This window comes from Bos taurus, chromosome 12 (genome assembly GCF_002263795.3).
Source record: "Bos taurus isolate L1 Dominette 01449 registration number 42190680 breed Hereford chromosome 12, ARS-UCD2.0, whole genome shotgun sequence".
Lineage (NCBI taxonomy): Eukaryota > Metazoa > Chordata > Mammalia > Artiodactyla > Bovidae > Bos > Bos taurus.
Window position 1 is genome coordinate 33,723,724 of NC_037339.1, and position 27,396 is coordinate 33,751,119.

General features: G+C 43.8%; 1 protein-coding gene and 1 non-coding gene across 5 annotated transcripts in view; both read right to left on the bottom strand.

Moving 5' to 3' along the window:
* The window catches only part of ATP8A2 (ATPase, aminophospholipid transporter, class I, type 8A, member 2), a 494,154-nt gene that overhangs the window by 344,427 nt on the left and 122,331 nt on the right, over positions 1-27,396 (bottom strand). For all 4 annotated transcript variants that reach the window (XM_024999819.2, XM_024999820.2, NM_001435329.1 and 1 more), the window contains 11 exons: positions 25,966-26,054; positions 22,742-22,786; positions 21,893-21,968; positions 20,133-20,238; positions 19,696-19,778; positions 18,160-18,209; positions 17,479-17,548; positions 15,592-15,676; positions 13,920-14,059; positions 12,365-12,503; positions 4,955-5,019 (listed from right to left, as the gene is read on the bottom strand). In XM_024999819.2, coding sequence (XP_024855587.1) covers positions 4,955-5,019; positions 12,365-12,503; positions 13,920-14,059; positions 15,592-15,676; positions 17,479-17,548; positions 18,160-18,209; positions 19,696-19,778; positions 20,133-20,238; positions 21,893-21,968; positions 22,742-22,786; positions 25,966-26,054 — 948 coding nt within the window. The remainder of the gene's footprint in view (positions 1-4,954; positions 5,020-12,364; positions 12,504-13,919; positions 14,060-15,591; positions 15,677-17,478; positions 17,549-18,159; positions 18,210-19,695; positions 19,779-20,132; positions 20,239-21,892; positions 21,969-22,741; positions 22,787-25,965; positions 26,055-27,396) is intronic.
* LOC112449155 (U6 spliceosomal RNA) lies at positions 9,354-9,459 on the bottom strand. Its single transcript, XR_003037647.1, has one exon. It is a non-coding gene; the product is annotated as a U6 spliceosomal RNA (small nuclear RNA).

The following is a 27,396-nucleotide window of genomic DNA, read 5'->3' on the forward strand; positions in this document are numbered from 1 at the left end:
TTATTTATAACTCTGGATCTCCCCCCAAATTAGCCAAAGATTCTACTTCTCTCTCCATGCTTCTTAACATTTCAAAAAACATTGTTTTAGAAGATGTAGCAATAGCACAGGAGAAGGCAATGGCACCCCACTCCAGTACTCTTGCTTGGAAAACCCCATGGGCAGAGGAGCCTGGTAGGCTGCAGTCCATGGGGTCGAGAAGAGTCGGACACGACTGAGCGACTTCACTTTCACTTTTCACTTTCATGCATTGGAGAAGGAAATGGCAACCCACTCCAATGTTCTTGCCTGGAGAATCCCAGGTACAGAGGAGCCTGGTGGGTTGCCATCTATGGGGTCGCAAAGAGTCGGACACGACTGAAGAGACTTAGCAGCAGCAGCAGCAACAGCAATAGCAATAGCACACAATGGAACTAGAATGGAGTCAGTTTCCCTCTGATCAGGGAGGGCAAAGGAGCAGACAGCAAACAGTTGAGGGTTCATGGACCATTTGTTCTGTTTTGCAATTATTTACCTTTACCATTGACAATATGTAAATGACTGTCTTCCAATAAAACTTTATTTACAAAAACAGGTGGTCAAATCCCTATGTTGTGTAACAGGAACTAACAGTGCTATAGGTCAATTATATTTCAAAAGCAAACTCATAGAGAAAGATCAGATGTGTGGGTACCAGAAGTGAGGGATCGGGGAGGGGAAGCGAAGGAAAGTGGTCAGAAGCTACAAACTTCCAGTTGTAAAGTAAATAAGCACTCAGGATGGAATATACAACATGATAAATATAATTTATTTATTAACTGCTGTAAGTTATATATGAAAGCTGTTAAGAGTAAATCCTAAGAGTCCTCATCACAAGAAATATTTTTTCTATTTAATTTTGTATCTAGGAGATGACATTCACTCAGTGTATTGTGGTCATCATTTCATAATGCAAGTAAGTCATTTTGCTGAACACCTTAAATGGATACAGGGTGTTATTGGTCGCACACAACTCTTTGCAACCCCATGGACTGTAGCCTGCCAGGCTCCTCTGTCCATGGAATTCTCTAGGCAAGAATGCCGGAGTAGGTAGCCATCCCCTTCCCTGGGGAATCCTTCCAACCTAGAGGTTGAACCCAGGTCTCATGCATTGCAGGCAGATTCTTTATTGTCTGAGCCACCAGGGAAGCCCAACATGTACAGTGCTGTATGTCAATTATGTCTCAATAAAACTGAGGGGAAAAAAAAAAAGTGGTAAGCTTAGATTGGGACCAACGGCCAGAAATTGCTGACCCCTGCACAAATGGACCGAAAACGACCTACACTGTGTCTTCCAGCACAGCAGCCACGAGCCACACGTGGTCTCGTTCAAATTACTTGAAATTGATAGTTGAAATTAGTTGAAATTGATAGTTAATCAACTGGTAATGTTTCAAGTAATTAATAACCATTTATGGCAAGCAACTATTGCCATGGACAGCAGAGCAAAACATTTTCACTTCTCATTAACCCCTTACAGAAAGTTTTCTCTTTATATATATGTGTGTATATATATATATATATGTATTGCTTTATTTTACACTGAAAATTTAAGTTCTGGGTAATAAAGGGAAAAGAGTACCTCAATAAAATAATCTTCAGGTCAAATGAGTAAGTTCACATGAACTAAAACATCTTCCATGAGGTTTATGAATTTAAGTGGAAGAACTAGGTGGTTACACTGGGAGAAGGAGACAGTGATAACTTAAGAATTTCCCCAATGAGAGCAGACAACTCATCTCTAAGAAAGAATACTCCTGTTCCTACTTATACAGTAAGCTTGGGTTTTTATCTGCCCAGGGATTCTTCTTCTTCAAATGTTCTTAAGTCATGCATTTAAGACTGCTCTCATATTGAAAGACTGAAAAGAAAATGCTCATCCAAACAGAAGAGCAATCAGCAACGCGTCTTATCTCTCGTGGTTCACCCAGCACCACACCCCAGGGAGGAAAAGCAGAAACCGTCCACATGAACTGATGAGGGGCTTCAGAGGTATAGACGCCCCTGACTCCTGCCCCTGGAATCCTCAACGGGTACACCACATCCTGGCCTTGACAGGAGGATTCACATCCCCAGTTTGCAGGTAGTAACATCTTCCCCCTTTACAAGTATAACTAACCCTAACACCTGCTCTGAGTGCTGGCATTTAAATATAACGCACTGACCATAAGCACAGCCATGGGTGCCTGCCAGGAACAAGCTCTTGTTAGTTCAGTTCAGTTCAGTTCAGTCGCTCAGTCCTGTCTGATTCTTTGCAACCCCATGAATCACAGCACGCCAGCCTCCCTGTCCATCACCAACTTCTGGAGTTCACTCAGACTCACGTCCATCGAGTCAGTGATGCCATCCAGCCATCTCATCCTCTGTCGTCCCCTTCTCCTCCTGCCCCCAATCCCTCCCAGCATCAGAGTCTTTTCCAATGAGTCAACTCTTCGCATGAGGTGGCCAAAGTACTGGAGTTTCAGCTTTAGCATCATTCCTTCCAAAGAACACCCAGGGCTGATCGCCTTTAGAATGGACTGGTTGGATCTCCTTGCAATCCAAGGGACTCTCAAGAGTCTTCTCCAACACCACAGTTCAAAAGCATCAATTCTTCGGCGCTCAGCTTTCTTCACAATTCAATTCAAGTGACCTACAAATGGAACCTCACTGTTGAGCTCCTGGTATCTTATCAAACTGCCAAGCAGACCACTGGTGACCCTCAAATCAGCTCCCAGCCAAGATCTTACCAGTGGCTTTAGACTGTGAGAGGGCAAATAGGGGTCTCTTCAAATTTCTCAAAAGGCAGATCAGGTGGTCTGGTATTCCCATCTCTTTCAGAATTTTCCAGTTTATTGTGATCCACACAGTCAAAGGCTTTGGCATAGTCAATAAAGCAGAAATAGATGTTTTTCTGGAACTCTCTTGCTTTTTCCATGATCCAGCAGATGTTGGCAATTTGATCTCTGGTTCCTCTGCCTTTTCAAAAACCAGCTTGAACATCAGGAAGTTCACGGTTCACATATTGCTGAAGCCTGGCTTGGAGAATTTTGAGCATTACTTTACTAGCGTGTGAGATGAGTGCAATTGTGCGGTAGTTTGAGCATTCTTTGGCATTGCCTTTCTTTGGGATTGGAGTGAAAACTGACCTTTTCCAGTCCTGTGGCCACTGCTGAGTTTTCCAAATTTGCTGGCATATTGAGTGTAGCACTTTCACAGCGTCATCTTTCAGGATTTGGAATAGCTCAACTGGAATTCCATCACCTCCACTAGCTTTGTTCGTAGTGATGCTTTCTAAGGCCCACTTGACGTCACATTCCAGGATGTCTGGCTCTAGGTCAGTGATCACACCATCATGATTATCGGGGTTGTGAAGATCTTTTTTGTATAGTTCTTCTGTGTATTCTTGCCACCTCTTCTTAATATCTTCTGCTTCTGTTAGGTCCATACCATTTCTGTCCTTTATCGAGCCTATCTTTGCATGAAATGTTCCTTTGGTATCTCTGATTTTCTTGAAGAGATCTCTAGTCTTTCCCATTCTGAGAAATTTGTATGCAGGTCAGGAAGCAACAGTTAGAACTGGACATGGAACAACAGACTGGTTCCAAATAGGAAAAGGAGTACATCAAGGCTGTATATTGTCACCCTGCTTATTTAACTTCTATGCAGAGTACATCATGAGAAATGCTGGACTGGAAGAAACACAAGCTGGAATCAAGATTGTTGGGAGAAATATCAATAACCTCAGATATGCAGATGACACCACCCTTATGGCAGAAAGTGAAGAGGAACTAAAAAGCCTCTTGATGAAGGTGAAAGTGGAGAGTGAAAAAGTTGGCTTAAAGCTCAACATTCAGAAAACAAAGATCATGGCATCTGGTCCCATCACTTCATGGGAAATAGATGGGGAAACAGTGGAAACAGTGTCAGACTTTATTTTTCTGGGCTCCAAAATCACTGCAGATGGTGACTGCAGCCGTGAAATTAAAAGACACTTACTCCTTGGAAGGAAAGTTATGACCAACCTAGATAGCATATTCAAAAGCAGAGACATTACTTTGCCAACAAAGGTTCGTCTAGTCAAGGCTATGGTTTTTCCTGTGGTCATGTATGGATGTGAGAGTTGGACTGTGAAGAAGGCTGAGCACTGAAGAATTGATGCTTTTGAACTGTGGTGTTGGAGAAGACTCTTGAGAGTCCCTTGGACTGCAAGGAGATCTAACCAGTCCATTCTGAAGGAGATCAGTCCTGGGATTTCTTTGGAAGGAATGATGCTAAAGCTGAAACTCCAGTACTTTGGCCGCCTCATGCGAAGAGTTGACTCATTAGAAAAGACTCTGATCCTGGGAGGGATTGGAGGCAGGAGGAGAAGGGGACGACAGAGGATGAGATGGCTGGATGGCATCACTGACTCGATGGACATGAGTTTGAGTGAACTCCGGGAGTTGGTGATGGACAGGGAGGCCTGGCGTGCTGCAATTCATAGGGTCGCAAAGAGTCGGACACAACGGAGCGCCTGATCTGATCTGATCCATTCTCCCTGAGCCTGTGTAACCAACTGTCATATACACAGAGACAACTCCTGACACTTGAAACTAGAAAGGAAACCCTGCAAGTCTTCATAGCAAGCAACACTTGAGCTGACCGTCACTCCCTTATGGAGATCCTAACAGGAAGTCAAACCAGACTAAGACTACTCCATTATAAATGTATAACTCTAGGTGAGTAAAACAAAGCATTATCATGAAGCTCAAAAAGCAATGTCCTAAACTTACTATTTTGATGTTTAAAGATATGACTTTATGCCATCCATTCATAAACAAAAACAGAAAATACACCAAGTAGTTTCATAGTCACTTTTCAGGAAAATAAATAAACACTGCTTATCGGCCATAGTAGAAATAAACAAAAGGTTTAACACAATTATATCAAATATAACTTTTGAAAAGCTACTTACGTCCAAAGAATCCTCCTTCAGTAGGATAAGGGCCATGTTCTGTGACACCAACCGACAGGAATAACCTAGAGTGAAAAAAAGAACAAGATACGTGAATTACCATCCTCTCCAGGACGCACCATGTTCAGAGTCACCTGAATTCAGTCCCCTTCCTGCACCTGACTGATGACCATGTTAAGCCTATGGGTTCACACAGAGGAATTGAGTAGAGCTTGACCCTTGCAGACAGCTCTAAGAGCACTGCTCAAGAAGGTCTCCATAACTAATAACTAAAATGTCAATAACACTTGTCAGTTTTCTGTGGATTTTCCCTTATCCTTCTTATCCCTGTAGAACAATAGGATGAGCTCTGGGTTCTCTAGAACAACAGCAAACACTTTAGGAGACAAATGGAACCCAAAAGTACTCCTCAATCACCATAAACGCACCTACTGTGACATTAAGTCCCTCACCTGCTTGGGACTTCCCTGGTGGCTCAGACAGCAAAGAATCTACCTGATAATGCAGGACACCCAGGTTCAATCCCTGGGTTGGGAAGATCCCCTGGAGAAAGGGATGGCCCCACTCCAGTATTTGTGCCTGGAGAATCCCATGGACAGAGGAGCCTGGAGGGCTACAGTCCATGGGGTTGCAGAGTCAAACATGACTGAGCGACTAACACTGGCACTTTTACTTCAATTCTCACGGCAGGTTTCTAAGGAATCCTATGATACACAGAGAGAGTTACTTTTCCTCCGAAAGCTCAAAGCAATCCCATTTCAAAAATTACATGAGCTTTAAAACAGGTTTGGAATAAGAGTATCTCAGTGCTAATTCTTAACAATTCCCATCGCATTTTAAACAATGGTACCTCTCCTCTGTAGGTTAATTTAAGCTAGGTACTCTCCCACTTTTCCTCCCAGAGGTGAACATATTTCTATGAAGCTCTTTCCTACTCAGACTTTGAGAGCCTCTTCTGACTCCTCCCCTTCAAATCCCCAGGCTCTGGGGAAGAGGAGGAGGTGGGCCTAGCCAACCCCAAGTCCCAGGGTGTTTATGGGGGCCCTGGGCTTTCTTTCAAATCACCCTTCTCAAGAGAGCTGGCAAAAACATGCGTTCACCACCAACCCCTACTCAATTGATCTCATCGAGAAAAGGCAAGAAGAGAGTCCTCCCACCTAGAAAAGTGGCCCTTACAGCAGTAATGGACCACTGACCACAGAAACCGGAGAAGGCAGTGGCACCCCACTCCAGTACTCTTGCCTGGAAATTCCCATGGACGGAGGAGCCTGGGAGGCTGCAGACCATGGGGTCGCGAAGAGTCGGACACGACTGAGTGACTTCACTTTCACTTTTCACTTTCATGCATTGGAGAAGGAAATGACAACCCACTCCAGTCTTCTTGCCTGGAGAATCCCAGGGACGGGGGAGCCTGGTGGGCTGCCATCTATGGGGTCGCACAGAGTCGGACACGACTGAAGCAACTTAGCAGCAGCAGCAGCAGACCACAGAAACAGGGAACAAGTCATCAGCATGAAGGACATCACCCTTCATGCAAGGATGCAGGTGACCATCACACGAAGGGCCTTAACCCATGCTGTTCCTTGGGCAACAGGAGCCAGGGCTGTCCTCCAAAGAAAAGCCAAAATAACCCTCCCCACAGATGCTGTATTTACTAGAAAAGACAACAGGCATTTAATTGATGGACAAGTCACAGAGCTACTGTGCGTATGTGCTTGATTCTACCTGGCAGGCTCTCTTTTCATCCCCACGAAGCACTACTAACAGGCACAAAATAGAACTCAAGACAGACTAAAATTAAGATGAGAAAAACCTTGGGGTGTTTTTTTTGGGGGGATGATAAATATTTTTGTTTATTTTGGAATGTATGAAGTATATTCTTCACTAATGATGGTCATTTGACAAGAATATTTAGCAGCCACCTCAGAACACAAATTTTCAAGCACAAAACTACAGCTTTTTATCCAATTGTAATTTTTTTAAGAATACCATCAAGAATACCTAGTCCAGGCAGTTAATAACAGTTATCTCAAGGGAATGAGACTATTTTGCTGGTTACAACTGCCACATATTATTAATATTTTTAAAGTGAAAACAACTCAAAAATCACAGGACCACACAAGCAAACACCTGTTAAACTTCTAAGAGGGGGAGAGGGAAAAAAAGGAGGAAACACGCAATTTTATATGCATTTCCAAACTTGTTCGAGTCTGTATTTTAACAATAGTGATGAGTATAAATGAGTTTCCCAGGATGCCATTAAAAGTTCTATAGAGCAGGATAGAAATAATTGAACTTTCTTTCCCCAAAATTTTACAAATGTATTCTTCCTTCCTATATATTCTTAGGTGAAATATAGAAGGGAGGTCTACATTTTATTTTCATTGACAAACAGGGATATTGAAACTTTAATCATTTTTCTTCCCTTGCCCTAGAAATTTCCAGCAACTCCACACAATAGAGACTGTTACAAATTTAGTATAACTCATGTAAAAGGATTTGCTGGTAGTTTTTGATATGAACAACAGCTGCAGAAGCAAGCTGTAATCTTTAAGCCGTCGCCTGCCGCTTGATTTTACATTTTGCAATTTAAGTCAAATGCCACTTGACAACTGAAGCTGCATAAAGATATTATGGAAAAGCTCAAAGTATTTTTCTATCCATTGCAGGGAGAGGGTAATAAATAAAACCACTGACACATTCATGAATTTAAATACACAGAACTCAAGGCTTCTGAGAAGAAACAGGTTTGTTTTTTTTTTTAATTTGGAAAACGAAGCAAGATTTTGCTTAAAGAATTATCACACAGAACACTTGCTCTAGACAGACCATGGAAGTTTAACACAGTTCAATGTGACTTAGCTAATGTGGCAAATTAAATTATGTCAATCCAAGTTTGCTGTGCTTGACTTCTAATGTTTTTGGATAAAATGAGATCAACTCTTGGAGAAGAGCCAGGTATGAAATGTCAATCTACTCTTGTAAATTGAGGTCTATTTCTTTAATCTCACAATCTAACAAGACGACCGTAAAATGACTGAGGAGGGGACCTCTGGGATTTCACTCTTTACTAGGGCCGAAGTTAACAGTACACCACTAAAGTGTTGAGTCTTTCTGCTACCTGAGTAGAATCAAAGAAATCAAAATATTACAGCATCTACGGTACTTAGAGCTGGACCTGGCTTTAATAAAATCATCATTCACACTAGAAAATATGACCAAACCAAACCTCTTGGAACTCACTATCAGTGTCTTTTTTTTTTGAGGTAAGCATAAATTGTCAAAGATAGCTCAACCCAGATTTCTTCGGAGACACTTTTGAAGGTTTGTGTTCATGCTAAGTCGCTCCAAACATGTCCAAGTCTTAGTGGCACTATGGACTATAACCCACAGACTCCTCTGTCCATCGGATTCTCCAGGCAAGAATACTGGAATGGGTTGCCATTTCCTTCTCCACAGGATCTTCCCGACCCAGGGACTGAACCCATGTCTCTTACATCTCCTGCATTGGCAGGTGGGTTCTTTACCACTGTGCCACCCGGGAAGCCCTCTGGAAGGGTTAGGAATGACTGATTCCTACTAACCATATACCTGGATCCACCAAACTACCCAACAGTGGGGTTCACCTTGGCTCCAAATCCTCAACAAGTATGCTGCTGGTTCTAAATGATATCAGGTAGAATCTGGTCATTCAGTGTTCAAGTGTGAGTGTATGGAACACAGCGCCAGATGTCAAAAATGGATGATAACAGATGGAACTCAGTCTCCTCCAGACTGGGTCAAGGCTCAAGAATCTCTCCCCATCAGAGAACCAGAATGTTGAAGGCTTGTCCACAGAACCACACCTAGGCATCGTTCTCGCCAGATCCTCAGATGCCTCTCAGAAAGGCTTCAACCATACCTCACCATGGCCCCTGGAAACCCTGCCATCGTTGATCTGTGCTATGCTCATTCTTTGTCTGAAACAAATTCTTGAGGTTCAAGTTTTAAACCCATCTCACCCACGTAGCCTCCGTTGGTCTTTCTTTTTTTTTTTTTAATTAATTATTTTTTTTTATTGAAGGATAATTGCTTTATAGAATTTTGCTGTTTTCTGTCAAACCTCAACATGAATCAGCCATAGGTAAACATATATCCCTTCCCCTTTGAAACTCCCTCCCCATCCCACCCCTCTAGGTTGATTCAGAGCCCTTGTTTGAGTTTCCTAAGCCATACAGCAAATTCCCACTGGCTGCCTATTTTGCATATGGTAATGTAAGTTTCCATGTTACTCTTTCCACACATCTCACTCTCTCCTCCCCTCTCCACATGTCCATAAGTCTATTCTCTATGCCTGTTTCTCCATTGTTTCCCTGTAAATAAATTCTTCAGTACCATTTTTTTCCAGATGACATATATAAAAAATATGGAATGCATCATGAATTTGCATGTCATCCTTGCACAGGGCCATGCTAATCTTCTCTGTATTGTTCCAATTTTAGTATATGTGCTGCTGAAGCGAGCACTCCCTTGGTCTTTCTGACGCACATCTTTCCTTCTGGGAAGTGACTGTCACATGTCAGGCTCACAGACTCTCAGGCTAGGTGTGGCCCAGGCTAGGTGACCTGGTATCTCTGTGCCTCAGTTCCATCTTTAAAAGGGGATAATGTCGATCTCAAAGGGGATGTGAGACTTACAGAAAGGACTGAGCCATCATACGCCAACCACCACGTGCACAGTCACTGAGTAACCACTATGAACGCCAGCCATGCTCGGCATCTACACTGCATGACGGGTACTTTCTCATCTGTCTCATTCTTGAGTTGTCTCATGATTCACTCAGGCCCCAAGCTGGGAATCTAAGCTCCACAGTCTACAGAGGAGCATCTGGCAACTATGGAGATACAGGTCATCAAGAAACCACACACCTGACTCTCCTGTGAGTGTCACTGGGGCCGGGGCCGGGCGCCCCCAGCACCGCATGACAACCAGACTCATCTTCCTGGCAGTGGGCAAGTCCACCTTCATGGCTTTCAGAAATTAAACTTGCAAAAGACTACAGAAGTGGTTTCAAGGTATCAAATGACACCAAAAAGTCGATGGCAGGGGGGCACGGGAGGTGTCTGAAATGAAAGCTGTTCCCAGCATGATGACTTTAAAATGGATATGCATTCGGAGTTTGTTCTCACTTATGCTACCTCCATTAAAAGAAAATTATAGACCCTGAAAACCTCACATCTACTTTCTTACTACGTAATAGATGCTTCATCCAGCCATAATAGGAAATGACAACTACATGATTCACAAAGGCTACAGCTGAAATTTCACTTTAGAATAGCTGATGCTAAATTTTTGGGCTAAAAAAGAGAATTGCCAGTTCCCGGAAACACAGCTCATTAGTGTGTTTCAAGCACGGCACTGCAGAGTCCTGGCATTGTGCCAGTTCCAAAGAACCTCAAAGTCACACATGGGATGACTGTGTCTACCTAATATTCATAAGCTCATACGAGACAAATATCCTGGAATTTAACTTGACTACATGTATTTATTTTCAAGGTATAAACTAAAAGGAATGCTTCAAATAAATTTTCAAACTCTGACAGACAGATGGGTGGACAGGTGGTAGATAAATGACAAGAGATAGAGCAAATACTAAAGACAGCCAATAGCACCAAACACCAAATGTCACCTCTAAAGGGAAACGTTGCCAGTTAAAAACCATAAGAGTCAACAGCCATAAGACACTCCAACTTTGGAGGCAGTGAAATATGAAAACAATTTGTGTCTTAGAATGCATGAAATAAAGTACCTTCTCTAGGGTTTTCTAAGTCAAATTTTGGAGAAGGGTGTTCATGAAAGCTCTGTGAATCTGTTTAAGATGCATCCTGCACCAGGATTCATGGCCCCGAGAAACGTAGAGTGAGCCCGTCTCCCAGTCCCAGGGCTCTAAGACTGCTGATGTGTAAAGACCAAAGACAGGGTAGAGAAACGACCCCCAGCACAGCAAAATTGGCTCTCAGGACTCTTCTCCTTACTCCAGCTAAAAGGAGAACTGCTAGACACTTGATCTGCTTCCCAAGTACCTTCTGGGTACCCTAACATACACATAGGACACACCCAAATGTACAAAATATCCAGTCCATATAGTGGGAGACAGATGGATAACAGCTCATATCACAGAAGGTTTGAGGAACATGGGACCAGAACAAAGGCTGATGATTGTCCTCGATCCAGAGCACGACCTCAGGCTGCTCACCGCCGTTGCCTGTGGTCTGATGTGGACAAGTCCAACATCAAGTCTAGACATCTACACTGCATCCTCTGCAGGCTCAACTGATGCCCTAATTCAGTGGTATATACACAGAGGAATACTACTCAGCCATAAACAAGAAATAAAGCCATCTTCAGCATTACTCATCAAGTCATTTGGACTTAAATTCCCTTTCTTCAATTTTCATTTCTGCAATACTTAGAAACCAAAGAGGTTGTCAATTCATACAGGGAAGGGAAAGATGCAAGCCTGTTAGAAAAACATATCAATTGGTAAAAATCATTAAAATGGCTATAACTATATAAAATAGTAATGCACATTTAAACTTAATGAAAATATGCTTAGTCTCTGAGACTAAATTTTTGTGAAAAAAGTAATAAGAAAATCAAGCTCTCATCAACTCTTGAATTCTCTAGGTTTTATGAATGCATACTCAGTTGCTCAGTCCTGTCTGACTCTTTGACTCCATGGACTGTAGCCTACCAGGCTCCTCTGTCCATGGGGTTTTCCAAGCAAGGATACTAGAGTGGGTTGCCATTTCCTACTCCAGGGGATCTTCCCAACCCAGGGATCGAACCAGCCTCTCCTGTGTCTCCTGCATTGCAGGCGGATATTTTGCCACTAAACCACCAGGGAAGCCCTATGCTGCTGCTAAGTTACTTAAGTCGTGTCCGACTGTGCTACCCCACAGACGGCAGACCACCAGGCTCCCCTGTCCCTGGGATTCTCCAGGCAAGAACACTGGAGTGGGTTGCCATTTCCTTCTCCAATGCCTGAAAGTGAAGAGTGAAAGTGAAGTCGCTCAGTTGTGTCCGACCCTCAGCGACCCTATGGACTGCAGCCTCCCAGGCTCCTCTGTCCATGGGATTTTCCAGGCAAGAGTACTGGAGTGGGGTGCCATTGCCTTCTCCAGGGAAGCCCTATACGTGTGTCCAATTACTTTTCAGGAAGGTGTCATACTTTTAATGTTTATAGCAGGCAGATAATGCTCATAAAGAGCATGTTCATTTGGTTTCACTAAACTTTTCTCGACCTGTGAATAAAGAATTCTATAAAACACCATCTGTCAGTGTGTCTGAGGAGCCCATGGACACTTCTACAAGACTTTAAAAACACAAGACAAAAATCAGCATCGGGAAATTATTTTTTAAATGAATTACCTATATTAATAGCAGTTTCTTGTTTGTCGCCTGTCAACACCCATATTTTAATCTCGGCCTTCAACAGAGTTGCTATGGTTTCCGGCACGCCTGCCTGAAGTCGATCTTCTATGGCCGTGGCTCCAAGTAGCAGTAGATTCTGGATTGAAAAACAGTTTCAATTAAAGATGGGGAAACATGTGAGAGAGGCATGAATGACAAAACTCCTCACAAATGAAAGGCGGTCAAAATGTTCTGAAGTAATTACCTTACTTCCTCTACATGAAAACTTTGTTTGCAGATAATTAATGACAGACATGTGTGGCATTTCAAAACCATCCACAAGGCCAGAGCCCCCCACTCCCCACACATGCACGCAGGCCAGTGCTCATCATCTACTTCTGGGTACCCAGGCATCATGAGATGGAGACCGTCTGGCGGCACAGCACTAGGGCAAGTCACCTTGGGGACACTAACGGGACTGAGCCCTCCCTCTCACTTCACTGACAAGCAAAGGACAGTGGTCCAGCTAACACCTGAGAAGAAATGGTTCAGTGACCAGCAAGCCAACGAGGTCCTGCGTGCCCACCTCTAGCATGGGGCCACATGGGTACTTCATCTATTTAGTTGCTTTATGATTCACAAAATAAATATTCGAATCTTCGGGGAATCAGGGTAAATGGACACGTGAATTCAGCTCCATCTGCACCCAAATTTCATTAAAATGACAAACAAGGGGGAAAAAAAGCAAAGGTGAATCTAAATAAATAAAGGGATGAGAAAAGCAAGCAAGCAAGGACTTTGAAGCTACTGAAACTGGAAAACGGAAGGACCAACAGTTGCTGACATGAAACAAAAGGTTGAACACCGGCTTCCAGATTTCAGGGGATCAGCCTGTAGAAAGCTAATTCACATCTTGGGAGAAACTGAAATAACAACAAAATCCACACCAGCAACGTGGAGCCGCAAAGGCAGAGCTCAAACCGTGTTGGGATATTAAGCGTGACAACAGTAGGTAAGATGCCCAACCAGCCTAGACATTCTATCGGCCCAGGAAACTCAACAGGGTCAACTAATCTCATTAAGCCTCATTTCAGGCCAGCCCCGAAAGTCACTGATGCTGTTTTTGCCCTGATACTTAAAGACACGAATGCTTGGCAGAGGGTGGCTAGACGTTTCCAGTACCCCATAAAAACTGATGGTTTCTTAAAGAAGAGAAACGATTAAAAACTAATGATGACTTTTTACTTGGTTTTGTGTTTTTCCAAAGTGTATCTTTCTTCACTGATGTACCTCATTGATTTAATGAACTCATTTTATGAAAAGTTTCAAATAACCAGGTAACTGTTATGTAAGGGTAATATGTCATAAAGTAAGTTATCAGGCTGCCAATTTTTGTGTTCAATAAATTGTAATTTCCTAGTGAGAAAAACAAACAAAAAAAAAGCTAATGGTGAGTTAAGACACTCATAAGACAGAGAGCATCGCTGTGCAAGTTGAGCAAAAGGAGTCCTGCTCACAGACTGTCTGCCCGCTGGGCGTCGCTGGGCGATACAACCCCGCCACGTGCCGTTACCTTCTCGATGATCTCGTAGCACTCCTCCAGCCGCTGAGCGCGGTCCTTCAGGATGGTGCTGGCTTCCTGGTAGACTTTGAGCCACTCCTCGTAATCCCGCTCACTGAGGTCGGCGTAAGCCACACACAGAGTCCGCAAGCCTGCAAGACAGCCCCAGCGTCCCTTGGTGAGGCTGCTGGTGACGGGCCAGCAGGGGGCTTACCCCCGGGGGACACCGTGCGACCCCACCAGCGTGTGCAAAAGTGAGACAGACCATCGGCTCTGTAGGGTCACTCTGACTCCACGTTCGCATGCTCAAAAGGGGAATTTAAAAGCAATTCTATTTTAATATAAACCAGCTCTTCTACAGATGCTGACAGTAGAGAAGCCATAAGAGTGAGCCCCCAGCAGCAGAGCAGGACAAGAGCTGGGCACGACCCACACCCAGGAGGAGCCAGGGCTGGAGGGCAGGAGCACCTGTCAGACAGCAACAAAGGCCTGGCACGCTACCACGTGGAAGACACGGGCTTCAGTCAGCCAGGCTGTGTGTGTGCGTGTGCATGTGTCCCTCGGTGGGAGTGTGCTCCCCTATGGCCCTGTGTGTGTGTGTGTCCCTTGGTGGGAGTGTGTTCCCATGTGTGCATGTGTGTTTGCACGTGTGCATGTGTGTTCCCATGTGCGCATGTGTCCCTGTCTGGGAGTGTGCTCCCACGTGTGCATGTGTGTTCCCAGGTGTGCACATGTGTTCCCATGTGTGTTCCCCTATGTTCCTGTGTGTGTGTGTGTCCCTTGGTGGGAGTGTGTTCCCATGTGTGCATGTGTGTTCCCATGTGTGCATGTGTCCCTGTGTGGGAGTGTGCTCCCATGCGATCATGTGTGTTCCCATGCATGCATGTGTCCCTGTGTGGGACTGTGTTCACACGTGTGCGTGTGTGTTCCCCTACATCCCCATGTGTGCATGTGTGTTTGCATGTGTGTATGTGTTTGCATGTGTGCATGTGTGTTCCCATGTGTGCATGTGTCCCTGTGTGGGAGTGTGCTCCCATGCGATCATGTGTGTTCCCATGTGTGCATGTGTCCCTGTGTGGAACTGTGCTCCCACATGTGTGTTCCCATGTGTGTTCCCCCACATCCCCGTGTGTGCGTGTGTGTGCACAGACACGGGTACACATGCCCACGGGAGCCCAGGGAGACGAGGAAGCAGTGGCCAGCACTCACGCAGGGGCCCGGTTCTCATTGCACCCATGTGCAGAGGAGCCTGACATCAGTCTGTCTAAACCCTGCAGAGAAGTCCTTTCCTGTTCTCTGTGGGTTCAGTGGGTTATTCTCACCAGAAGTCAAGGAGCCAGTGTCATAAGGAAAACAACAACAAGGGGAATTTTCCCAGAAAGGAACTAGAAGACAATTCTGTGCAGCATCCGGTGTGAATCTGCCTCACCCGCATCCCCCAGGTTAAGAGTTGGGGGGGTTCCTGTGTAGGTCACAGAGCACAGCTGGTCTGGAGCCTCAACTCTTGTCACTGCCAGCGGCACAGAACACCAGGGGTGGGGATGGGGTTGGCGCGAGACCACCACCTGCCTGTAAAGCAAGCCAAGCGCTGCCCAGAGATGACACATGAACGTGAAGGCTCCCTGGAGTGCCCCCTGAAAGCACGGCTCTGCCGGCAGACATAACATTTTCAAATTCCACGCACCTTCCGTGGCAAAGTACTCCAGGTGGCAGAGAGTCTCCTCCATGTATTTTGAATCTTTTGAAAGTCTCTCAAAAATCACGTTATCCTATAAAACAGGGAAACACTGTAATTACCCTTAGGCCAGCTGACCCTTCAGCGCCGCAAGCCCAGCTCTGACTTCCTGGTTTCGATTCAGTGCACGCCTGAGTGGGGAAGGGGAAGAACAGCTCTGGGCTGGATGCAGTCATGAGCTGTGGAAAGCAAATCGGCTGTGGGTCCACAAATCGGGGAGGACCCCGGGTGTCCAGAGGATAAATAATCAGGGACACAAAGGGGTCCACGTTCACCCAGATTTGCGAAGCCCCCAGTGGAGTTTATAATACCCTCTGCAGAAGTGGGAAGCATAAACACACAGCGGACACCATTCAAGTGTGCGGTCTCTTCCTAGCGCTGCCGGACTCCCACCTGGAGGTGGGCACAACCTGCCTGGCACAGAATCCAGTTCAGCTGAGAACACACGGTATAGACAGTTCATCACCCAGAGATTATTCACATGACCTACAAAAGTAGGGCTGGAGGACTGCAGGCTACAGATGATGCAGCAAATATGTTACAAACAGCACAGTTTTAGGCTCCCCCCAAATCTTTTAAGAAATCTAGTTTGGTTTGGGGGGAAGCAAGTTGGAAAAAAATTAAATCCTATAATACTTTGGGCACCTGATGCAAAGAGCCAACTCATTGGAAAAGATCCTGATGCCAGGAAAGACTGAGGGCAAGAGGAGAATGGAACACAGAGGATAAGATGGTTGGATGGCATCACTGACTCAAGTGATCACCGACAAACTCACTTGAGTTTGAGCAGACTCTGGGAGATGGTGAAGGACAGGGAAGCCTGGTGCACTGCGGTCCATGGGGTCGCAAAGAGTCAACCCTAACATAATCTGGACCTTAATGAATTCACATAGGATGCCTTTAGAATTCACACACATTGCCCACTTTTAAAAACTCTGGTCACAGTGTCCTCAAATACTTCTTCCCACAATTGGTAAAGATCAGTAAGATTTCCAATGCATTGTTGATCCTAGTATTATTTCATATTTTCTGACACAGACTCAAGAGCTGAGCTTAATAAAGCTTTCCTTCAACACATAAGACCACAGTTTTACAGAATGTAGTTTTGTGAGTCAGGCTCATAAACAACAGCATCTTTCCCTAAAGATTTAGATTCAATGACCAGGAGGCAGAGAGGACAAAAAGCCTGATGTAGGAAGTAACCAGAGGGGACCAGAGGTGATGATGGACCACAGATGGACGCCGCCTCAAGCCTGCCACACGGCCTCTGTGGTGAATAAAAACCACAAATACTGAGAACAGCTACTAAGGAAAAAATACACACCAGAATCCTTAAAAGATTAAGTAGCTTCAGTCGTGTCTGACTCTGTGCGAGCCCATCGACTGTTACCTCCCAGGCTCCTCTGTCCATGGGATTCTCCGGGCAAGAGTGGGTTGCCATGCCCTCCTCCAGGGAAACTTCCTGACCCAGGGTCCGAACCCACATCTCTTACGTCTCCTGCATTGGCAGGGGGCTTCTTTACCACCTGGGAAATCCTAAAAGATCATAGGTCAACACAAATGATTGCATCTCTCACAGTCACAATGCAAGGGTGGAAAACGGCAATCAAAATTCACACGCCAAGGATTCTGGAGGACACAGCCGGCTACTGTTTCTGAAACCAACCACTGACTGCCCTGGCCACACTGGCTTGAACCCCTGTCATGGTCAGCGGGCTTTTACCTCTCAGTGAGCTTCAGGAGCCTTTCAACCTGAGTGACCATGAGGGGTGCTGAGAATGGCGGTTAAGGGAGAAGCAGGGGTCCCCCACCGTGCAGACATCGGCCAGTACTTACAGCCCCTTTACAGTAGAGTCGAAGCTGTCCCGAAGGAGTTCGCACTATCACAGACATTCTCTTTCTGTCGCTGTAAGAGTAAAGACACAAAGGAAAAAAACCGCCATTGCTGTTTTACAGGATCACATCCTGTGACTAAACAGTAAGCAGCCTAAAAGGTGGTCTGGCTGCCCCAATCTCCATTTTCCCTACCTTCCTCCTCCAAGTCAAAATTTGTGTGCCTCCTACTCTCTTATTTACATATAAGGGACATAAACCTATTCTTTTCCCTACCAAGTAGACTCACTAGCACAGCTCTTGATGGCAGGAGAGACAGAAATGGAGACCTTGAGTGCCTCCTCTGGGTACCTAATTTTCTTCTGATGATATTCTGTCCATGTACTCTTATTGCACAGCTCAAAAATATCCAGTCACATGCCAAGTAACAAAGGGGAAGATCAAATATAAACCTACTTCACTCAAGAGCATCTCATCCTGCCTTCTTTTGACTGGAGTGGAAAGAGATGATGGATTCCGAGAACCTCGTGATTTAGCACTGAGGTCCCTCCATGGCTCCTCCCCAGCACCCCCGCCAGCAAGCATATGCCTCCTTGCACAACTTCCATCAGGACCCGCCCTCTCCCTCTGATTCTTCTTTCTGATCAGTATATATAGGGAGAGTTTAAGAAAAGAGAAATATACCTGGAGAATTCCAGGACATTCAGGATTCCAAATGTCTGTTCCTGTCCCATCTAGAGAGGAAGGGGAAAAAAAAAAAAAGCTCTTACCTCTCTTACCTGAAGTGTAAAGCATTAGCATCTCAAAACAACCGACTCCTCACTCACAAACCTGTCTACACACACCTGCTCCCCATCCCTCCCCTCCTCCATCTCTCATTCTCTCCATCTATTCCCGGTCAGACGCCTTCCAACCTGTACAGTTCTCCGCACTTAGTCTGGTAGGGTCACAGCGCCCCCTTCTGGTGGAAGCTTCTCATTTCCTCCACCAGGAGTGACCGTCCCACCAGCTAATGAGAGTCATTTCCAAGGCATATAAATAAAGGACACGAGCCACACAGGTCCATCCCAAACCTGGGGCCAGTTAGGCTCACGAATCCAGAATTTTTCACATTTCACAGAAGTATATACACCCAACCCCACTGCATTCCCGCGGGGCTGGGACTGCACCCTGTTATACAACACATGGGTTTTCTGCAGTGTTGGTTGCTCAGTCATGTCCATCTCTTTGTGACCCCGTGGACTGCAGCCTGTGCAGCAAGCTATGTGGCTTGGTGAGAGTCACACAGAACAGGCACAGCCCTGTGCAGTCCCGTTAGGTTTTGCTACCAAATGTCCACACCCCAAATTCAGGGGAATTCTGAAAACAACTTGGAATATAAGTTCTGCATGTAAGTAAAAGAATGGACCGCCACCAGGTTAGGAACAACATGGACTTATTACACCAGATGGACATGAACTTCACACGCATCCATGAGATCTGAGGATGCAGAAAGCCAAGAGCTGTAAAAAGCCACAAGTCCTCCCCAAACGGAGGGTGGGGATCGTTAGAGGACTTGCCCACAGACCCTCACCCACCAAGACAGTGAGCGTGGCCCCTCTCGGCTCATTACAGAAAACACCCGTAGCCACCCCAAGGTCCCTATCTGACCTCATTCCTGATTTCAACCTTTTCTTATCCCCAAATTTCTCCCTCTAGCTCCTTGAGAGGGAAACTCAGAAAAAAATCAAAAGCCTTGATTTCAAGGAGGGGGGAAAAAACCCACATCAAAAAAAAAACTTTAAGTGCCAACTCCATCCTCTGCCAGCCTCGGAGACCAGAGTCAGAGACCAAGGGCTTCAGAGAGATAGACACGGGCCCGCCCTGAGGATGGGGTTGGAGCGGGGGGTGGATAGAGGATTATTCCCAACAATCACAGACCCAGCATCAGGCTTCCCACGTTCTCTCCTGCATGTTATCCCACATCAGTGGGTGGAAGACCATGGGTAGTGCCTTTGAGAGAGAAAGATGATAGAAATGCAAAAACACAACCCTGAGCCAACAACATAAAAACACACAACCGGGAGCCAGCAGAAACACACAACCTGTCAATTCTCAACATGCCTAGTTTCACAGACAACCAGCTCTCCTAGTTACAACAGGCGTTACTATATCTAACAGACAGCCTTCCAGAAAGCAGGTGACCAGGACCATCCGGCGGCACCTGGGGCTGTCACTTACGGCCTCGATGATGACAGAGTAGGGCGTTCTGGCTGTGAAGACAAAGCCCAGCTTCCGGGCCCCTTTGACCAAAGCGGCTTCGTCTGTCAATAAGAACAGAGGAGGCGTTGACTCGTCTCTGGGAAGGACAGCATTCTGTTCAGCAAGTGTTATTTTTCCCATGAAAAAGACCCACACCAGCGACAGACGCCTGGCCTTCCGTGCAGTAAAGACGGAGGACCTAGAAGGTGCCGACTCACTCCTCGCCCCCTACTAGGGCCCAGAAAGGAGCACCTCCCTCAGAGGAGAAGCTGTGGACCTGGAACTGGTCCCCTAGGACACTGCAGCCAGCGGGAGACCGGAGGCACACGGCGGGGCAGGGCAGGGCCGGCAACAGCGCCGCAAACACCCAGGGGTCGGGGAAGGGGGCAGCGGGCACCCCGGCCGCGGGGCCTCACCTGGGGAGGAGGCCTGGTAGACGATGCTGTCCCCGTCCCTCTCGGGGACCACGGTGTGGCACACGGCCAGCAGGGTCAGGAACTCCTGGATGCAGGGTGCTGTGGGCTGCAAACGGAGCCAAGATCAGTGGCTGTCAGGACGCCCCTGACCTACTTCAGGGTCAGGCTCAAAGGACTCTTCCTGGATTCTAATCCAGGGGTTCCTTCCTGCTGCCCTCAGAACAGAGGTCAGGAGCCCCGGTTCCAGGCACCCTTCCCTTCACACCTGCTCACCATCCAGCCCATCTCCTGCGGCTCACAACCCCCTACTCTGGGTACCTAGCAAGGTGTTTAATGTGAACTAAGCCCTTAAACTGTTTCTAAACGAATGAGTCTCTTATGGACCAGTTTGCTGTTTGACAGTTTAAATCCCTTGCTGCTGCCACCCTGTACTTTCTCCTTACCCTTCACCATTCCAATGTGAACAGACCCTTTCAGCCACCCATCCGCACCATCACTCTCAACCTAACACTCTTTGAGGGCGCTTGAGTCCTTTCTCAGAAAGCAAGTCCTCACCGGTGCTCGTTTCTTTAACATCCTTAATTAACACTCCCCTCCTCCACAGAAGGTTCTTCTGAGACGCCACTCTTCTGCTTAGAGGACCTCTAGCCGAGTGGCGCCATCTACCTCTGAGACCAAAATCCAGGAAAGGACAGTATCAATGTCTGTGATCCTGACACAGAGCACAACCTTCAGCAGCATCCTCTATGCAGCCTGGACCACCTGGTCAGCATCTCTGGGGCTGAAGCAGGATGGCTGCCTCCCAGCCCGGGAGCATGGGTGCCTTCCATGCTCACATCTCAGAACACTGCTGGGAAAGTTCTAGCATCAACAAATAGGCACTAACTGAAATACAATATAGCAGACCTCCTCACTGAGAATTCAGAGAACATTTTAAATATATCTATCTCTTCACAAAATTTGGGAAAGATAAAGTTTTAATGTTGCTCGAGTTCACCTAATTTCAAAACTGAATTTTTTTTTTTTTAGAAAAGTCATATTAGGTCTAATTTATACTGGTTAAACTGGTTGTGAAATGCTCTGATCACTGAAAACGTTAGTATTTTTCAGAATAGCCTTTAGAACAAAAATGCATTTATATGAACTAGCAGTAAATCCTGGTTTGCCCCAATAGTTCAGAATGTGACATCACAGTTAAGAATCCAACAGATTAAGATTCTGACTCTCATTTCTCCATCTGTTTGCTGGGTGACTTCTGGCCAAGTCAAGTTTTCTATGCAGCTCCCCATCATCTCTCCGAGGTGACTCGGGTGCTAAAGGAAACAGCCTTCAAATGTCTAGCACATAAGTAGGATGCTATAAATCCTGCATATTATATCTTGTTTCCTAGGTGATCCTAACCAAAAGATACGTAATTACTTTTCAAAATACATGACCTCTTAGATTCACAACTATGAAGAAACAGTCTTGCATAAATCTTACAAAACACAGAAATCTGAAATGTTAGCAAAATCTATGATCAGACTCATCTTGATGTGCTTACTTTATAACTTCACTACATACTTAATCAGGTTTCAAATTCAGTTATGCAAAGTGTTCTTCACAAACTGATCATTTTCCTAAAGTACTAACACCATAGAAGTGAAGGCACATCTCTTCCCCAAGTTCCAAAACAGCAACTTTCAAGATGCTATATACATACATAAATGCAAGTGCATCATAAGATGTTTAATGTTCCAGAAGTGAATGATGGCCCTTACATGATGATCCTCGATGTTCTTCAAGAGCCTGGGGTCATCAAAGTCGCAGGAATCACTAGGTGGAGGAGGAATCCGGCTGAGAAGAGAATAGGAGATATTACTCAGCTCCAAAGTTCCTTTAACTCAAACCTAGGAAGAATCTGTCTTCAGAAAGAACCACACATAAAAAGGCTATAAATTTATATTAAACTTTTAAAGATTTGAAATATTGTGTATTATTTCAAACCTCAAGACAGTAAATCTCACACCTGACTATGAACAAAATAAGGATGGTCCCTGACTTACATTATTTTGACTTAATAACTTTTCAGTGGTGCAAAACTGATAAGCATTCAGTAGAAACTATCTTTCAGTCTTTGAACTTTGATCTCTCCACAGGCTGGCAACACATGGTACAATCCTCTCTCATGATTCTGGGCAGCGAGTGTAGCCCCACCATCATGAGGGTGAACAACTGAAACACAACCATGCTGGATCCAGACAGCCACACAACAGATGAGTTAATAAACAAAATGTTGTGTGTATATACATATATATAATATTACTCAGCCTTCAAAAGGAGTGAAATTCTGATACATGCTACAACATGTATGTTACAACCTTAAAGATATTATGCTGGAAAGTCAGAAGTGAGCAGGACATATCCGACCGATAGCTGGGTACTTTTGTTAAAATCCCTGTAGCACGATTGGACTTTTAAAACCATACTCATGTTTCATTTTTATTCTGGTTCTCTCCTAAAATAACAGGCAACTTTTATTTACAAAATAATCTGGTGAGAAATGCTAATATAAAATTGTTCCAAAGCCTTTCCCACTAAAGTATCAAGAATTGTTAAAAAATACTTACGAGAAATCATCTGAGGATGGTTCCCTTGTCAGTTCTGGAAAATGACTGCCAGAGAGAGAAACAGAGTAGTCACAGAGCTGTGATCAAAAACACAGATATTCACACAAAGTACAAGCAGCAGCAGCATAGATCATATATTAGGCTACTAAACAAGCCTTGGTAAATTTAAGAAGACTGAACTAGCAAGCATATTTTCCTATCACAAGATACAAAACTGAAACTCAATTACCCCCCAAAAAATGGAATATTTACAAATATGTGACAATTAAACAACATGTGAATGAACAACCAATGGATCAATGAAAAAATCCAACATGAAATCCAAAAATACCTAGAGACAAATGAAAATACTAAAACTTGAAGAATGCAGCAAAAGCAGTTCTGAGAAGTTTATAGCAATAAATGCCTACCTCGAGAAACAAAAATCTCAGACAGCTTTATACCTAAAATAACTAGAAAAGGAACAAATAAAACTCAAAGTTGGAAGGAAATAAAGATTAGAACAAAAACAGATGAAATAGAGACTCAAAAGTCAGTAGTAAAAAATCAATGAAGCTAAAAGTTGGTCCTTTAAAAAGATCAAGTTAACAAACCTTTAGCTAGACTTACCAAGAAAGAGAAGACTCAATCAGAAATGAAAGAGAAGGCATTACAACTGACACTACAGAAAGTAAAGGATCACAAAAGACAACTATGAACAATTAGATGGTAACAAATTTGACAACCTGGAAGACACGGATAAAGGCCTAGAAACATACAACCTAAACAGAAAATCTGAGTACACCCATTACTACTAAAGAAACTGAATCAGTAATTTAAAAACTCCCAACAAAAGTCTGGAACCAGAAGGCTTCACTAGTGAATTCTACCAAACATTCAAAGAAGAATTAATACCAACCATTTTCAAAAAACAGAAGAGGAGGGAACACTTCCAAACTCATTTTACAAGGTCAGCATTACTCTGATACCGAATGAAAAAGAACATCACAAGAAAATTACAGGCCAATATCCCTGAATAACAGACACAAAAATCCTCAGTAAAATATTAGCAAACCATATTCAACAATACATTAAAAGGGTCATACACAATGATCAAGTGGGATTTATTCTAAGGATGGAAGATCAGTTTGCTAAGCTAAGTCTCTTCAGTCGTGTCCGACTCTGTGCGACCCCATAGACGGAAGCCCACCAGGCTCCCCCGTCCCTGGGATTCTCCAGGCAAGAACACTGGAGTGGGTTGCCATTTCCTTCTCCAATGCATGAGAGTGAAAAATGAAAGTGAAGTCGCTCAGTCGTGTCCGACTCTTAGTGACCCCATGGACTGTAGCCCACCAGGCTCCTCCATCCATGGGATTTTCCAGGCAAGAGTACTAGAGTGGGGTGCCATTGCCTTCTCCAGAAGATCAGTTTAGTATCTACAAATCAATATGTCAACACCATCCACATTACCAAAATGAAAAATAAAATCATATAATTGCCTCAATGAAAGAAAGTGAAAGTGAAGGTTGCTCAGTCGTGTCCGATTTTGTGAACCCATGGACTATACAGTCCATGGAGTTCTCCAGGCCAGAATACTGGAGTGGGTACCCTTTCCCTTCTCCAGGGGATCTTCCCAACCCAAGGATCAAACCCAGGTCTCCTATGTTGCAGGTGGATTCTTTACCAGCTAAGCCACAAGGGAAGCCCAAGAATACTGGAGTGGGTAGCCTATCCCTTCTCCAGTGGATCTTCCCGACTCAGGAATCAAACTGGGGTCTTCTGCATTGCAGGTAGATTCTTTACAAACTGAGCTATGAGGGAAGCCCCAATAGATTTGCCTCAATAGATGCAGAAAAAGCATTTGATAAAATTCAAAATTCACATATGATGAAAAAAACTCTCAGCAAAATGGGTATATAAGGAATGTACCCCAATATAATAAAGTCAATATAATATATGGGAGAAGGCAATGGCAGCCCCATCCAGTGCTCTTGCCTACAAAATCCCATGGATGGAGGAGCCTGGTAGGCTGTAGTCCATGGGGTTGCTAAGAGTCGGACACGACTGAGCGACTTCACTTTCACTTTTCACTTTCATGCATTGGAGAAGGAAATGGCAACCCACTCCAGTGTTCTTGCCTGGAGAATCCCAGGGATAGGGGAATCTGGTGGGCCTCTGTCTATGGGGTCACACAGAGTCGGACACGACTGAAGCGACTTAGCAGTAGCAGTAGCAGCAGCAGCATATATGACAAATCCAAGGCTAATATCATACTCAACAGTGAAAAGCTGAAAGCTTTTCCTCTAAGATCAGGAATAAAACAAAGATGCCCATTCTTATTATTTTTTTCTCAACATAGTATTAGAAGTCCTAGCCACAGCAATTAGGAAAGAAAAAGAAGTAAAAGGTATCCAAATAGAAAAGGAAGAAACAAAACTGTTACTATTTATAGATGATATGATATTATATACAGAAAATTCTAAAAGATTCCACCAAAAATCTGTTAGAACTAACAAATTCAGTGAAGTTGCAAGATACAAAATCAATATACAAAAATCTGTTGCATTGCTATATATTAGTAAAGAACTATCAGAAGGAGAAATTAAGAAAACAATTCCACTTATACTTACATCAATAAGAAGAAAATATCTAGGAATAAATTCAACCAAAGGAATGAAAGATCATACACTGAAAAGTGTAATACGTTACTGAAAGAAATTCAGCAACACAAATGAATGGAAAGACGTTCTGTGCTCATGGATTGGAAGAATTAATGTTGAAATGTCAATACTATCCAAAGAAATCCACAGACCCAATGCAATCCATATCAAAATTCCAAAGGCATTTTTCACAGAAATACAACAATTCTAAAATTTATACAGACTCACAAAACTTTGAGAAATAAGAACATAGCCAGATGCATTATGCTCCTTTTGAAAAAGGAAAGTGTTGAGATCAAAACATGAAGTAGAAATGTATACTTACTAGATTGGAAATATAAAATTACATATTCCTTGAGATTTCTCATAGGTTAGTATTTATAGAAATAACCATGTTTTAGAACCATGTTCTAAATTGGGACTCATTCAGTTTTAAATATCTTCAGTAGTAATTATGAAACCAAATCCCTTATAAATACCCTTTCAAAGTATCAGAAAGTCAAGGTATTTGACTAAGTGGCTAAAAATAAACTTCTTTTGTTGGAAGAATACAGATAAAATTCAGTAAGTTATAAAGACACTCACCCATAGGTTACCCCAGCAATGCTACACTTTTTGAAGTTCATGATATTGCATGTCAGAGTTCCTGTTTTGTCAGAAAATAGATATTTTACCTAAATCAAAGAGAAAAATATATGCCGAGAATGTAATAACACGCAAAGACACATAAGTGAAGTCTTTTATTCTACATGTTTCAAAATCTGTATTAGTTTTCAAAGGTAAATTTCCTTAGGCAAGCAAAAACATATTTTATAATTAAATATGTTATATATCATAATTATATATTGTAAAACTAATATATGTTAAAGCTTAAGACCACAATTCTGGAGTCCAAGTGTGTGGAAACATACAAAAGAGATTTCAGTAACAGCCCTGAATCCATTTAACATCAGTAAGCACTAAATTTCGCCACAAGGCATCTCAATGACATTTACACAGAATTCATTCTTGTGTCTAATACATCAAGACAACAAACTCAGACTGTGGCAACCACAAAAATATTTGTTTTTAGAACTCCATCCCTTGGTTGGACTAAGAAAGCATGTCCTGAAATAGCACAGAACACTAAGCTTTTCAATCACCATCATAGTGAGATTACATAAAGGCAGCATGGCACTGCAACAGATTAACAAAACTTTCTAAGGCACAAAGTTCTATAGATTTAACACGCTAGGCTCTCAATATACAAAGGTGAAAAGAGAAATTCCTGTGAAAGTCAATAAGCAAACCATTTAGACATGATTAACTGAGTGAGTGCACAAGAGATGAGCCCAAATGCATGCGTGGTGTTACGTTCTGTCCTCCTGGGTGGATGCTACGATGGGGGAAAGGGCAAAGAACGCAGGACCACAAGGGAAGGGAGTCCAGGTCAGGCTCTGAATTGTGCAGGTTGGAAAAGTTACCTCAGCCTTCTGGGACTCAACGTCCACGTCCATAAGGGTTTGGCCAGAAGATAAGTAACATTACTCCATGTCTAGCTTTCTGGGAAATTACATCATAGATTAGTGAGAGGGGAGTAATTAACAGAACTGTCTCCAGTAAAATTCCAGTTTCTCAGTGACTTTCTAAAGAGGGGTCATGACTGCAGCTGGATGTGAGATGGATTCCAGGAATTCCCAAGAACCATGCTAGGGAAGTCACACTGCACTGTTTTTATACAAGACAGATTAATAACAAGAATTGTGTACTCTAGACTTTTCCTAACTGATACAACATAAGCAAATACTAAGAATTATTTTTAAAGTGCCTTCAAGTAATGATTATTAATGATCCTAAAGAAGTCAAATAGTACACAGAAATATGAAATCAGTACACTATTAAAGTGATGAATGCTTTAACCATAAACAAGTTTAAATATAAGCTTTATCTGCAGTAAGACTAGGGGTATAAAAAGTTCAGTAGAATCAGCCTTTCAAAAGCAGTATCTCTTCCTGTTTCTTTTTTAAAAGTTAAAAG